Source organism: Mustela lutreola, chromosome 10 (assembly GCF_030435805.1).
Source record: "Mustela lutreola isolate mMusLut2 chromosome 10, mMusLut2.pri, whole genome shotgun sequence".
In the NCBI taxonomy this organism is placed as follows: domain Eukaryota; kingdom Metazoa; phylum Chordata; class Mammalia; order Carnivora; family Mustelidae; genus Mustela; species Mustela lutreola.
In genome coordinates, this window is record NC_081299.1 from 40,766,346 (window position 1) to 40,781,772 (window position 15,427).

At 50.8% G+C, this 15,427-nt stretch overlaps 1 protein-coding gene across 8 annotated transcripts in view; it reads right to left on the bottom strand.

The window, feature by feature from the left end:
* Positions 1 to 15,427, bottom strand: part of TTC39A (tetratricopeptide repeat domain 39A) — a 50,237-nt gene that overhangs the window by 33,591 nt on the left and 1,219 nt on the right. Inside the window, exon 1 of one of the 8 annotated variants that reach the window (XM_059138430.1) lies at positions 4,922 to 5,079. The exons of 1 other annotated variant lie outside the window; for it this stretch is intronic. In XM_059138430.1, the coding sequence (XP_058994413.1) occupies positions 4,922 to 4,959 (38 nt within the window). In that variant the 5' untranslated portion in view covers positions 4,960 to 5,079. Of the gene's footprint in view, positions 1 to 1,513; positions 1,536 to 3,931; positions 3,954 to 4,357; positions 4,493 to 4,516; positions 4,695 to 4,757; positions 4,840 to 4,921; positions 5,080 to 15,427 lie in introns of those variants that run through there. 6 more of the 8 variants (XM_059138429.1, XM_059138434.1, XM_059138436.1 and 3 more) reach the window with 6 other exon arrangements.

The window sequence follows — 15,427 nt, forward strand, 5'->3', positions numbered from 1 at the left end:
TGATTTCAGCTTCCTTTCTCTTCTTGGCTTGAGAGGATTTCTCTTACTTCTGTGGGACTTCAGGAATGTATTTTAAAGGATGTTTGGAGTAACCCATACAGCCTCTTGGTAGTTTTTATAAGGGAGAATGCTGGAAGCATTATTCCCTCTAACCCATCCTTCTCACAACAGCCAAAGTTATCTGTTTAAAACCCAAATCTGACCATGTCACTTCTGAACTTGAAATCTTCACTGGCTTCCTATTACTCTTAGGATAAAGACCAAGTTTCTTTCTATGGCCAAAAGTCCCCACAGAAGCAGTTCCTGTCCCTCTCTTCATGAGACAGGCACAGTGTCTTCCTTTGTGCCCAGGGCTTAGCCTAGTGACTGGTGTTCAGTCTGCCCATTCTGCTGGATGAATGGGTAAGGAGGCAGTGAGCACCCACCTCTCTGGGCCTTCTCTCCTTGAACCCTCATGAAGCCCATGAGGTAGGATTATTATCCCCACTACAGATGAGGCACAGAGGAAAGGTGACCAGGCCAAGATTGCATGGCCAAGCATGGGTTCTAACCAAGTTTCTGCCTGAGCCAGTGCCCATCCACCAGCTCAGCCCTCAGAAGTCAAGTTCATCATCCTGGCTTATGACCATCTCCAAACAACTCTAGAGCCAAGAGCCTACCTCCCATTTCTGCATATACCCTATCACCGCCATCACCTCTGCCTCCCATCAAGAAAGACGTTCTGCCTGCTTGCTCTACGTGGAGGGAAAGACAGATGGACAAACAGCACAGAGGTGCATTCCCTCTCTTGACTGCCCCAGTACCTCTTCTGCTCAAGTGCTGTGACGTGGGCCTGAGGTGACGTCTCCAGACTGGTGCTGCTTTGGGGTGGCTCTGGGGCTGATTTCCTCCTTCATTTCCTCCTACAAACACCCACTAATCTCTGGTTCTGACCCAAACCTGGCCCTGTCCTTGAAGAGTTCACAGTCTACAGAAGTGACAGATGCAGGCAGAGGCAATGACAACCAGAACCATCAGGGCTGCAATCATGAGGATCAGTGAAGGCTAAGGAGGCCCAGAAGTGGAGATGGGGCACTTTCTGGAAAGCTTTCTGGAAAAGATGGCACTGAACTGAGGACAAGATGGAGAAAGAAGTCCAAGAAGAGGAAAAAGGCTGAGCAAGGAGCTAGAGTCATGATACCATAGTGACAAAGTGGCACAAGCCTTAGCGGGAGGTGGCAAGATGGGCTCTGGAAGGCGTGCTAAGTGCAGGGGTGAGGTGCGGGTGTCCTGGCTGGATGGGGACATTGGGCCCATTTGACTTAATGATGGCATTAATAACCACCCCTTCATCACCATGAGACTATCACTTCAAGTTCTAAACCGATCACTACCTTACTTCATTCAATCCTCCCACCAGCCCAGTGGCAGGCAATTCTTATCTGCAACTAACAGATAAGGAGATAAAGAAAATACAAAAAGGAACCTAGGGAGAAGGCAGAAAAGTTGCCACAAAAAAGCAAGTTTGCCAAACCTTTCTCCTCCCCTGGCTGTGACTGCAGTCTCCACTTCTCTGCAAGCTGTCCCGTGCCTTCAAGGCCCTTCTGCTCCAAGCCACCTTGACAGCCCAGGTTAATACATTATTGAGCTCCTGAGGGGTCAATGGTGGCCTTTCCACTGTTCCTTGAAGAACTCGAGGCCCAGAGGTGCCGCTGAGCTGGATGGAGCGTGGGGCAGGGCTGGTGACTAATGCCAGGAGCTTTGGCATCGTAGAGGAGGGAGGCTTGAAGCTGGAGTGAGAAGGGAGCTGGAGGGGGTGAGGGGGTGTCAGGCAGCCTGGAGTCATTCCACTCTCCCCTTCCTTCCCTCTTCCCCGCTTCAGTCTTTCTGGAAGACACCTGATGCAGAGAGCTGGATAAAGCAGGGGGACCTCTCCCTTCCCACTGGGGCAGTCAAGGAAGCAGTGCAAAAAGGTCACTCAAGGAAGCAGACTGGAGCCAGAGCTGGCTTTTCCCCCCTGCTTCACCAAGCTGGGCTGTGGGGATCTGTCCATGAGGACCTATCCCAAAGTGACCTCCCTAAGTGCACATATGATTGTGACTCTCCTTCCAGAGAAGCCCCCCTTAGCTGTGAATAAAGTGAGTATGATGTGGCTTGGACTGATTTGACATGCCTTGGGCAATGTGACCTTAAGAGTTTTGAAAGCGGATAACCCTGGTCCCAAACTGCAGCTCAGCAACCACTTGTTAGAGACACTTGGGAAGGTTCTTTAGCCTCTATGAGCCTCAGTGTCCTCGTCAATAAGAGGAGAATGGCAGTTCCTACCTCCTTGGTTGTTGAGAAGAATGACTGAGACTGTGCAAAGCACAGTAAGAAGTCCTCAGGAAATGTTAGCCAGTGTTACTTTTTTTCCTACAAGAATGTGTTTCCATTCTCTACGAGTATGTTTCCATCATGTCTGGAGCAAAACTGCTTTCATAAGAAAATTAAATAACTTTAAAACATTGAGTGTACATACTCTATGACCCAGCAATTCCACTCCTATGAAGCATCTGAGAAAAAAACTCACATATGCACAAAGGACAACCTATGAGAATATCTACTATTCAAATAGCAAGACTCTGGGAACCACCTCAGTGTCCATCAAAAAGGCTGATAAATAAATGGGGGATCCTATATCAGGTGGTACATCATACATCAGCAAAAATGGGAACCAAAGCTGCAAGGATTAAGAAGGCTACATCTCAGAAACCTGAAGCTCAGTGAGAAAAAGCAAGTTGTGGAATGACTCTCACTGGGTGACTCCATTTATGTAAAAATTTTAAAGTCAGAACAAGCTACATTTTCTTAGACTTATACACACTCAGCAAAAGAATAAAAACATAGAATGGCAAAACCAATGATACTGTAATAGTGTTGTAGGATGACAGATGGTAGCTACATGTGGGGAGCACAGCGTAATATAGAGAAGTTGAATCACTACTCTATACACCTGAAACTAATGTAACACTGTGTGTCAACTATACTCAAATAAAATTTAAAAACTAAAAATGCAAATGCCAAAATCAAAATTCAGGATGGCAGTTATCTCTGGAGACTGGAGAGGGAAGTGGGGAGGGTCCACAGAGGCTTCCAAAGTCTCTGCTATAATTTATTTCTTAACAAGAAGAATATGAAATAAGTGGGCACAATGTTAACATCTGAAAAAGCTGGGTGGCAAGGTCATGGGGTTCATTTTATCACCTGCTATATTTTTCTGAAGGCTTAAAATATTTCATAATTTTTTAAGTGGTGGAAATTTAAAGTTTGGTTTGTTTACCACTGATCCACAAATACTGGGCTGGGCCCAGAGCAGGCCTTGGGAGTGTTTGCTGAGTGACTGAGTACCTATTGTGAAGGCGGAACTGCTTTGCCTCTGCTCTGCTCAGACCCTACCAGGGTGGCACTGACCAGGGACAGGAGCAGATGGACCTGTGTTGCCTCAAAGAAGAGGGGGACGTGGAGGGCATGCAGTAGGGCGGGTATGGTTCAATATGAGGACGTGTGAAGAAGAGCCACCAGTGCTGGAAGACTGAGCTTGCTACCCTAGAGGTCCATGGAGGGGCCAGAAGAGCCAGCAGAGGAGCCTGGACTCAGGCAGGTATACGAGTGTGCAAGGAAGTGGGATGGATGTGGCTTCTAGCTTGGGAGTCCAGGATTCTCTGATAGGTGCCCTGCTCCATGCCTGCCTTTTCTCCAGGAAGCTTCTTTCCTAGGCACACTAGGATGGTGCTTAGTCAGGGCTGGGCAGAAAGGACCTAACAGGCTCGAGATTTACAGACTTCAGCTCAGAGTAGGAAGGGAGCAGCCATGCCTGGCCTCCCTGTATTTTCCGAAGGAAGGACCAGAATTCCAGGGAGGATAAAGGATATGGCCCAAATCATATAACAAACGTGGTCAGGGAAAAACTCACCAGGCAACCATCCCCCAGGCCGGAGTGTCCCTCAGTGACCCAACCTCTAAGCTTTCACCCAGGATGCACACACAGGTGCTGTGGAGGCCTCCAGCTGAGGCTGGCACCCGCCCACCCCCCCTCCGTCACCTCCCTGTTCACATGTTAGCCCTGAGGCGCTTGGCAAATATTGTCCCTGGTGGTGAGGCTGCAGGTAGGGCAGGCACACCTCCCAGCTCACCTGAGCCAGATCTCCACCCAGCAGCTTCCCAGCATGGCCCTCAGGAGTCACCCCCTACTCACCTGCGCCCAGGAAAGGGCCACCTGCTCCAGGTCTCCCAGCTGCTAGCAGCTATCACTGCTACAGGGGCAGTGTAGAGATTCTACAGGGTTCCTCAGTGGGGTGGGGAAGAGCAGGAGAGCCATATTGGAAGTGACAACACCCACCTTTACTACCCCAGTTCCTGCTGCGCCCAATGGGCACAGCTGATTCATATCTTAGCCTTTAACTCCTTCAGACATCCCCGAAGATGGGACAGTACGGCGCGCGGGTGGGGGCTCCAGCATCAGCGAGAGCTGAGTTCAAATTCCAGGCCCACCGCTCACCTCCTGGGTAACGGAAGGCAAGTTACTTAGGAGCTATGCCTCAGTTTCCTCAACTGTAACGGAGGTGAAAACAACAGAGCCCACCACAGGTGTAAACGCCACGAGGAGAGGAAGGCGGCTCTGACGTGGCCGTTACTACAGCTCCACGAGAAAGTTGGGACCCAGAAGGGAGTGACAGCCCCAGGATCCCAGGCGCCTCTACTTCCCTCGCGCGAGCCTCCACAACCCCCTCCCTGCTCACGGGCGGCGGCGGCTCCCGGAGGCCGGGCGGAGCGCCGGGCGGGGCGTGGGGGGCGGCTGGGAGCCGCAGTGCGGGCCGCCAGCCGGAGGCGCGGGGGAGACCGGGCCCCGCGCCCGCCCCCACCCCCCAACCCGGGCCCAGGGCCGCTCCAGCCGCGCACTTACCCCGCGGCCAGGGAGTCCGCGGCGCCCGCCGAGCTCATCGCGGAGAGGGGCGGGCAGCGTGCCCCCGCAGGACGCCAGCCGCGGCCCAGGTGCTGCCGCCGGAACCCCGAGCCGGGCGCTGTGCGGCCGAGCCGCAGACGCGGCGGCCGGGGAGGGGCGCGCCGGGGGCGGGGAAGGCGGCGGGGCCGGGCCGGGCCTCGGTCTGCTTGTCAGTGCAGTGGGGCCGCGGCCGCCGCCCGTCTGCGGCCGACTGGAGGAGGCTGGGGCTGGGCGGGGGGCGGCCGCGAGATGCGCCCCCACCCTCAGCTCTCAGACGTGAGAGATCCTGGCGCCCACGGTCCGCCGGGCCCATGCCGAGTGTCCTCGCTGCGCAGCCCCCAGGGGCCGGAGCTCGCTCCTTCCTCACACAGCCCCACGTATCTGTGGCCAGAAAGTTCTCTTAGACCTGAGGTCCATCTCCCAGTCATCTCTCCCCTCCCCCACCCCAGATCCCGCCTCGCATCGGCCCCCACCTGAGCCCTTCGTCATCCTACTGCATTGGCGGGGGGCATTCAGGCTGAGAAAGGCACTGCCTCCAGAGTCAGGCTTGGGTTTTAATACTCCCCTTTGCCCACTGCCGCACTGTGCGTGCAGCACGCGAGAAAGCGGAAAATAACGTGGTTTAGCACCCGGCTGCTAGCCAGGGGTTCACAACGGCCTTCTCAAATCATCCCCAGAGCTGCCATTTTACAGAGATGGGGCACAGAGTTTATGTGACTTGCTCAAATTAACTCACCTAATAAATGGCAAGTCCTGATTGGAACTGGCCCTCCAGGGTGGACACTCTTGTCTCTCTTCCCCCCTTGGTCCCATTTCCTCGGAGTCCCCAACCCCTATACGGAGTCATCCAGAACACTTCTCAAATGCTCACTGTGTGCATAACCCTAAGGTACATGTCTAGGGCCAGGGCTGAAGCCCACCTGGCATTCTGGCACAAAGAGTCACTGGTCCGTGAGGAGTTAACCAGCCACCACTTCCAGGCCCCAGATGCTCTTAATCATGACTCATCAGAGCACGTGGCTGCCATTAGAACTGTCCCTTTACAAAGGCCGAGGATAGAAGGAGGAGGGACTCCAGCGCCCCTGGAGCAACCCTTAGCTCCAGGATGTCAGAAGAGGAAGCAGGAGGAGCCTGGTAGAGGCAGGCCTCTTAGGAAGAGGGCTGCAGAATGGGTCCTGGGAGAGCCAGGTAGACTGAGCCTGGTGGCAGAGGGGAGAGGTTTAGAAGATTCCTGTTTAAATCCAGACAGGCTGTCTGGAAAGGTAGTGAGTTCTTATCCTGCCCATATATGAACAGAGGCTAGATGTTCACTGGCAAGGATCATCCTATGTCTGGGATTCTCAGACATGAGCACAAAAAGGTAATTAACTACAAGGAGTGGGCTATGATGAGATCTACTGTCCTCTCGAGGACTCCAGATAAGAAAGAGTGCATCATAGACTGGAGGGGTGGGGAGAAGGCTTCCTGGAGAAGGTGGGCACAGAGTTGAGCCTCGAAGTTTATATTGTTTATACACAATAAAGTCGTGGAAAGGGTGTACCAGATGGGAGAACAGCATGGGTGAAAGCAGCATGGAGTGGGCAGAGACACACCCATGTCCGCTGGCGTTTGTGAGGCTGGGGAGAGGACCAGCAATGTGTATGAAGAGGAGCCTCGGTAATGAGGCTGGGACATCTCTGGGCATTTGTACTAGCTCGTCTCTCTGCCTAGGACACACCTTCCTCCCTTATCACTTATTCATTCGTTTAATCAGGGTTCAATCCAGAAGCTTACAATTGGAAGCCTTCCCCTCCCCCCCAAAAAAAGAATACAAATCTGCCAATAGAAAACTGCCAGAGTCCTCCCAGAGCCGTGGAAAGGGCCAGGTGAGTGAGCACTTCTGAAGCTTTATGCTACGTTAGATACAGGTAAATCTCCATTGGATTTAACCAACATTTATTAAGAGCCTGATATATGCCCAAACTCCTACTCGCCCCGCAGGTTTCAGTTCAGGCAGCACCTCTTCCAGAAAGCCCTCCCTCCCTGGCGGTGTTAGGTGCTTCCTGGGCACACACTGCCCTAACCCCCTCTGATCTCCCCTCATCACCATGGCGGACACCATCTTAGAGGGATGGGAGTGGAGTGAGGTGTGTATGTGATTGTCTCTGCTATCAGACTGGGAGCTTTTGAAGGATCGGGTCTGGTCAGACATCTCTGCTTCTGATGAATCACCGAATACCAACACTTGGCCTAGCACTTTACCATTTCCCTCTGAGGTAATTATGATTATGATGACTGATGTCCACCAAAGGCTTACTACATGTGACACAGGTTAAGTGTACAACACAGACTATCTCATTTAATGCTCGCTTTTAACCACCTCTCTGAGCCTCAGTTTCCTCATCAGTAAAATGGAAATACTGCCTGCTTCAAAGGGTGGTTGTGAGGATTAAGAATTTCTGTATCCTGGGGCGCCTGGGTGGCTCAGTGGGTTAAGCCGCTGCCTTCGGCTCGGGTCATGATCTCAGGGTTCTGGGATCGAGCCTCGAATCGGGCTCTCTGCTCAGCGGGGAGCCTGCTTCCTTCTCTCTCTCTCTGCCTGCCTCTCTGCCTGCTTGTGATTTCTCTCTGTCAAATAAATAAATAAAATCTTAAAAAAAAAAAAAAGAATTTCTGTATCTAAAATGCCCCCATAGTTCCTAGCAGGAGACACAGTGCTGAGTGGCACTCCGGTGGTGGTGGCAGCAAGGCAGAGGCTAGCATTCTCCCGTTGTAGATGAAACTGAATCTCAACACCATAAGCAGCCAAGCTGCCTTCAGAGCTGCAGCGGTCCCCACACAGCAATGGCAATGATGCTGGAGTCACTCACCTGATGAGTCAGAGCCCCAGAGTGGTCCACCCTTCAGGAGGGCTCCACCCAGGCAGCTCCCAGCCCCCAGGAGCTCTGGCTCAGCCCCAACCCTGGGGAGCCTAGGAGTCACCATTATTTCTGCCTCCCAACCCAAGTGACTCTGCTCACGTCACCTGCCCATTTCCACCTCAAGCTGATAGCCAAGCTGCGGGGACCCAGATAGTATGCTGAGTCCTGGGTTCCTTCCTCCCCTGCTGGGGGGAGTTTCCTGGTGCTTTGTGCCTGGAAGTTGCCAAGCCTGCTTCCTCTCTCATTTTCTCCCCTACCTGCAAGAACAAACCACTGGGCTCACCACACCTGATGGCCCTGAGAACCTACATGGACTGCTTTTACCTGTACCATCTGTCAGCTTAAGAAGGCTCTCAGTAAGCATCTGTTTAGTGAAACCTCCTCAGGATGCTCCAAAAAGCTCCACAGAGGCTTTATCTCTCATCCCACAGTGGTTTTGACCAAGTGTGACTTGGACTCAGGTCTTGGCTCCTTATCCTATGGGAAAAGTGTGTGGAAAAGGGGGTGGGTCACGGAAATGGGAGTGTGAGCTTGTGAAAAGCGATACCATTGCTGTAGAAACAAAGCTTAAGTTGTGAAGCCTCCTCTGCCTCTACCTCTCTGACCCTGTCTACCCATTTGTAAGTCTGGAATAACAGTGCCCGCCTCTCAGGGATGCTGTGGGGCTTTACTGGGCATTACTGAGGTGATGCCTCAGCCCCTTTCCTCTTCTCCCTCTTCCCTCACCTCAGTCCCTTCCTCCAGGTCTTTCCCTGCCAGGAAGCAGCCCCCAACTAGCTCTCTCTACCAGCCCAGAACTAGCTGGTTGGACTCCAGAGACCCTGCCGCACCCCCCACCCCCCGCCCCTAACCCAGCAGGGCTGGTGACTATACAGCAGGTTTTCTTAAATTGAGTGAGCCCCACCCAGCAGATTGCCGGCTTGGGCAGGTTAATAATTCACAGTCAATAGGCCCATCAACAAAGGGCCCTTAAACAGGGCTGTGACAATCACAGTTCTAAAATATTCCTTGGCAGGGGCTCCTAAGGAAGACCCAGGCCTATGTGTTGGGCCAGCCTCCTCCCTCCTAGCTGTGTAACATTGGGCAAGTTACTGCCCCACTCTGGACCTTAGGTTCCTCTTCTCCCCATACAGAGGGGAGAGAAGGATGGGCCAGGAGCCCAAGGCCCTTCCTTGCACTGATGTTCTTGGTTCTGGGGTCTGAGCTCTTCTACCAAAGTCTGGTCTCCCAGAGCAGCTGAAAGTGGATCTGAGGAAGGAGCCCCCATCAGGCACAAAGGACCAGGAACATTTTTGATTGAAAAAAAGAAGCAAATCACTCTATGAGCTTGAGGCAGGACAGGGAGTGGTTTAGAGAGCAGGTTGGCGCCCCAGCTCTGACACCCTGGAAGGGTGACTTCAACTCTGAGATGGGGATGATGATGGCACTGAGCTCATTAGGCTGTTGCAAGGATTAAATGAGGTTTATTTTAACATACATAAAGCACTTGTAACAGGGCCTCAACCACTAATTTTTGAGCTTTAGTTTCCTCACCTATAATGCAGGGATAATAGGATTGTTGTGAACGTTAAACATGAACAATAAATGAGCAAATGGACCCCAAAGAGCTCTGGAACTGTGCAAGGCCATCCAGAGAGGAGGGGTGACCAGAGAAGATGTGCATGCAGACCTGGCCAGGGCCGCAAAGACATCCACTGGACACCTACCACGTACATTTATGGCAAATGTGCTACTTCCTACACTGCCACAGGGAGCAGAAAGCAGTGCCTTCTCTCGGAAGGGCAACTGAAATTTTGGACTGAAAACCTTAGAAAGGTGACCCAATAACACCCAGGCAACCAATGTATCTGAAGGAACAGTCACAGACATAAAGATTTCTTATACAAAGATGTTCAACACAGTGTTTTCTATAATAAGGACACAGCTGGTAATAACCTAAATGCCCATGAATGAAGAATTACTTCAATGAGTTATAGTGAATTTATAGGGTCAAATAGTCTGCAGATATTTAAATTATATTTATAGAGAATTTCTTTGCCCAGACTACTACATTATTTCCCAAGTAGTTTCTCTGCTCCAGCCCCTGTCTCCTTATTGTCTTCACACAGAACCAGACCCATTTGATCTGATCGTGTCACTCGTCTGTTCAAAAGCCCACATTGGCTCCACATATTGTTCAGTACAAAACTAAAGTCTCCACATGGCCTTGAGGCTCTGAATGACATGCACCCCCATCTCTCTCTCTCTGACATCATCTCCCTTTTTCTCTCTCTCTCACATATTCAGCTACTCTGGCCTCCTCGCTTTTTTCCAAATATGTCAGGCACACTCCCACCTCAGGGCCTTTGCACTTGCTATTCCTTCTGCCTGGAATGCTCTTCCTGCAGATAATCACATGATTACCCCTCCACCAAAAAGCTTCAAATCTCAGGTCACATGACACCTTCTCCGTGAGGACTTCCCTGACCATTCTGTTTAAAATGGAGCTTTTGCCTTCATCCTCCCTATTCTTTCATCCTGCAATTTTTTTATTATTTTTTATTTATTTATTTGACACAGAGAGAGAGATCACAAGTAGGCAAAGAGAGAGGGGGAAGCAGGTTCCCTGCTGAGCAGAAAGCCCAATGCTGGGCTCAATCCCAGGACCCTGGGACCATGCATGACCTGAGCGGAAGGCAGAGGCCTTAACCCACTGAGCCACCCAGGCACCCTGATCCTGCAATATTTTTAACACAACATGTGTTATTTTACCTTCTGAATATTTTGCTTATTCACTTATTTTCTGTCTCTACCTATTAAATTCTACACTCCACAGGGGAGGGATTTTTTTTTTTTTCGATTTTGTTCTCCAATATATTTGCAGTGCCCAGAGCAATGCCTGACACCCAGTAGGTGCTCAGTAATTGTTGCATGAATGAGTTTTCTGGAAGGTGGGAAAATCTTTAAAAAGCAGAATACAAAAGTAGTACTAGAGAGAAAACCCCAGTGTGTATGCATTTGAGAAAGCACAGGGAGGTTCCATCTCCTCATCTAGCAGAATCGGAGACCCAGTCAGAGTTGAGGTGGATGGACGGTGATGATGCGTGTCACATGAGGGCTTGGCCAAGGGCAGATCTTGCTCTTACGGGGTCACTGAGGCAGCAGGGTGGCTGGGGGTAGGAATGTTATAGAGGCTGGGGCCTAGTTCAGAAGGTCCAGGGGTGAGAAGCCAGGGCTGAAGGGAGCTGTGGCAAGCGAAGGAGAGGGGGGATGAGTGCTGTGCACTGAGCCTGTGGAGAGGTCATCCCTCTCTGACTGGCCTGTCCTGTGCTCAGGGACGGCACTTGGGTATGCCCTTCAGTCACACAGGTGTAGACGAAGTACCCACCCACTTTCTTGGAAGGACAGCAAAGTTACCTTCATTCTGAGACTGAGATGCTCTGTCTGGGGGAGGGTATTTCTTAGCTGGAGATGAATTCTTGCAGGGGGAAGGTCCTCCCAGGGCCAACTCTGTGAGGGAGGGAGAGGGACACCTGAGGCTGTGGTGGAAACAAGCAGGAACAAACTTCATTCCATAGGGAAAAAAATGACTCAAAAAGTATGGAGCATCTGGCTCAGGGTTACTGGATAGGGCACCTGATGTCCCACTCTCTGTCACAGGTCCTAATATAATTGTCCTCCTGGGGTACATGGGACGAATCCAGCCACTAAGTAGGAAGAATTTTACCTAAATACAATAGATTTCTGAACTGCAGTTTCCACCTGAAGCAGGAAGGAAAGAAAATATGGGAAAACACCCACGGGGCCCTCCCAGATGTGGAAGTTTTGCAGTAAGGCTCCTTTCAGGATGTCTTAGGGGGTTGTCAAGGGGCCATAGAATCCTACAAATCTTCTGTTACTCATTCCCCGCTTCCTAAGGTGTTTTAAAACATTATAGACTGGTTTTAGGTCAAGCTAGCGAGGAATTAGGAGAAAGGTCTGCCCCAGCCTTGGGATGGGGTGATAAAGTGACAAGCTTCAAGGACATTGTCCTATAAGTCCCGGACCCCCAGGCCGGTTTGGCCGTGGTAGTGAGACTGAGAATGGGGCTGGGGCCAATAGTCACAATTGCAGGTGAGTGCACAAGGGACCGGTTCCCAGCTCCCAGGGTGTCAACAACAACTGTTGGACTCTCAGAGGGAGGCGCAGGGATACTCCAAGCAAATCCTATTTTGGGGATTTCATGAAGCTATGATTCTACTTTAAGGTCTGCTTATTGGCAACAGTTACCTTACAATATCACACCCCACCCCCGCAACTTGATTTTAGGGGTAATGCTCCTTCCCTCCTCTCCAGTCCCACTGGCTAAATGGTAGGTGCCTCTCATTTGACTCCACCTCTCAGGGCACAGTGACTGGTTGAAGGAAGGGTCAGCTGGAATTTTTCCCTGAGCTTTTTCAAATGAGACTGATGGAGAAACCCCTTCCTCTTCTGGCCTGGGGGCACTAATGACAATAATCAGTAATACTCCTTGGTTACACTGACTATGTGTTAGGCACTGCTCTCACCGCTTGCCATAAACTGATTCACATAATCCTCACAACAACCCTGTGAGGCATTATCTAACGTTACCCTCATTTTACAGATAAGGAGATTGAAATTTGGAAAAGTTAAATAACCTGTCCAAAGTCATACTGCCAGAAAGTCCCAGAGTCAGGATCCCAAAATCAGCCTGTGTGTGGCTCCAAGATACTTTTCACTGCTTTGTCTTACTGTCCCAGGACTTGAGCTTGGAAGCTGCTGGCAGCCCTGCCTTGTACAGGATGGAGAAGAAGTAGATGAGCATTAGGAGAGAATGGAGCTGACCGCAGAGAGAAACTGAATTGAGCAGCAGAAATATTCAGGGGAAGGACAAGCAACTCAAATCACAGATTTGAAGATAAATCAGGAAATTGCACGCTGGCAGAGCTAACACAGCAGCCTACATCATCTATTTCCTGTCTTGACCTCAAGACAGGACCAAAAATGTCCCAAGTTGGAATCCCTCTGTAACTAAAAAAAGGGACGAAGGTTACCTGAGGGTTTCCCATGGCATCCTCCCCAGAGATCGAGGATTTGGGGGCTGCAGTGTGCCTCCCACACCAGAACCTTCTCATACCCCATGCAGCTGCTGTGGACAGCAGAAGGGAGATCAGAACCCTGGGATCATAAACCTCAATATCATAGGACATAGTAATTTAAATCCTGAGTCTCATAATTCACCAATGCCTTAATTCACAGAATCTGAGAATCACAGAGGTGAACACTCAGCACTGGCCTCCAGTCCAGATCCTGTCCCAAGGAAGGAACCCCAAAGCCACTCCAGGATTCCAGTCACCAAATTTGAAACCACCTAGCTAGAGGCGTCTGAGAGTTCCTAGAGCTCAGGCTCAAACCGAGGACAGGAAACTGGGCAACTGACAGCAGCCCCAGGACCTGAGCCTCTTTGGCTGGGTCCCTCCGTTCTCAGAGAGCTCGCTGCGGCCGCCCCCGCCCTGCCCTCACAGCTCTGCCACTTAGTTACTCTCTCAAAAGCCATCTGCCCATCTACGCTTCCCTCTTTGCTCCTGGTGCTACCTTCTACAGGAGGAACAGCCATGAGTGGGAGCTACTGGTATGGCTTGGAAGGGGCCTTGTTTATAGCACGAGTAGGTGGCATTCCCCATTGTGTGTGGGCACCATTTCTATCTCATAACCTTCCTGGCTATCCATGCTGGTGCCAGGAATCCCACCCTTGACTCCCAAACCTTTCAGAATTCCTTCTGTTCAATGGGAATAACTTAGTTACCTCATACCACTGCCAAGAAGAAAGTGAACTCACATTTACTGAACACCAAATATGCCCCAGTGGCTGGCTGTGAGGTCCGTTCCAGTGGGACTTCACTAGGGCTTCCTACCACTCAGTGAGTAGCTTATTTCATAGCTGAGTAAACTTGAGTTCACACAGACCAAGTGATTGAATTTAGGCCATAGAGCCAGTACGTAAGTGGCAGAACAGGGACCGGGCAAGCTCTTCACCTTTGGGCCAGGCTGTGGGAGACCAGGCAGTGTGGTGGGTGAGGGGTGAAGGTAAAGTCACAGGTCCTGAGCTAGGAGAAAGGATATCTGGGTTTGTGCCTCAGATATGAGACTTTGTGGGCGCAAATGGGGGGTATTTGTGTTCAGCAAGTTCCACCTGAAGTATAAAGGCAATGTGTTCAGGCCCTCCCATATTCTCCCTCAAACAGGCCCATGGAGGATACAGAGGCCTCTGCTTGGCTAGTCTCCTTTCTCCCCCTCCTCTTCACTGTCTCTCACTTCTCTTCCCTCACTGGTGATTCTGGGTCTCATCTCTCAGCCTCTCTATTCACCATTTAGCAGTTCTTCCTCCTTAACTTCTCTAATCCATACCTCCCACCCCCCTTCATTCTCCTCATCCACACCCCAGCAACCCTCCTGGATCATCATGCCAGCCTCCCCTCTGGTCTCCCTACCTCCCTCCACACTGTGACATCAGCAACATACACACATTTGAAACTCAGAAGAAGGTTCCTGGTGCCTACAGGACAAACACAACCAGAACACAACCTCATAGGCAGGGAAGACCTCAGGCAAGAAATTCTTCTGGACATAGCCATTCTTCTCTATCCCGACCAGGGGATCTCTCCTTCCTCGGAAATTATTCCTTCATGTCTTCATCAAAACTGAAGCCCTGCCCCCTCTGCACATGTAGTGGGGAGACAGAAAAAGGTAACCTTGAATCAGTGTTGAAATGGTTTGTCCCTCGGCAAAATCCTTTTTTCCTGAGGTAGGTAGCAGGGTCATCTTTAAATATGTAAATCTGCTCCCTGACGCCCTCTAGTGGCTTCCCAACACCAGTGAAATCCAAACTCCATGCCCTGTTCTGGGCAGCCTGCTTCCTGGATCCCATAAGACACTGGATTCACCTCAAGGACCCCCTTTCTGCTCCTCAGACACAAGCCACACTGTGACTTCTGAGAATGCTCTAGGAATTTTATTGTCCATCACATGGCCCTCTTTAAGGCTTTACACAGCATTGTTTATTTGCCTATTTGTGTGGCCTTTTTTTTTTCCTCTCGAACACGGGTCTCCTGAGAGCAGGGAGTTGTGCCTCTGAAGTAATAGCATATACGCAGCACCTAGTACAGTGCCTGGAGCACGTTATATGCTCAACAATGTTTGTTAAAAGACTAAATGAGAATCACGAGAAAGAAGCAAAGATGTTGAAAGCCCCTGAGTCTGACTCAAGGGTGGGGTCAGAAAGGCGCTCGAAAAGAGGTCACCTCAAGTTGAGTCTTAACTGATGTGAATGTCAGAAGCAGAAGATGGCATTCCAGGCAGAGGCACCCCTGAGCAGCCTGGCACAGTTGTGAGAGCACTATAAAGCAGTCGGTGTTGCTGGACCAGAGTGAGTGCTGGGGAGTTACAGGAAACAGGCCAAGGCGGGTCACAACCTCTCTCCTCAAGAACCTTGAACTTTAACCTTTATGTGATAGAGAACTATGGAAGTTTTAAAACAGAAGAATGACATGGTTTGGCTTGTGCTTTAGAAAAGATCTGTCTGAAGGAT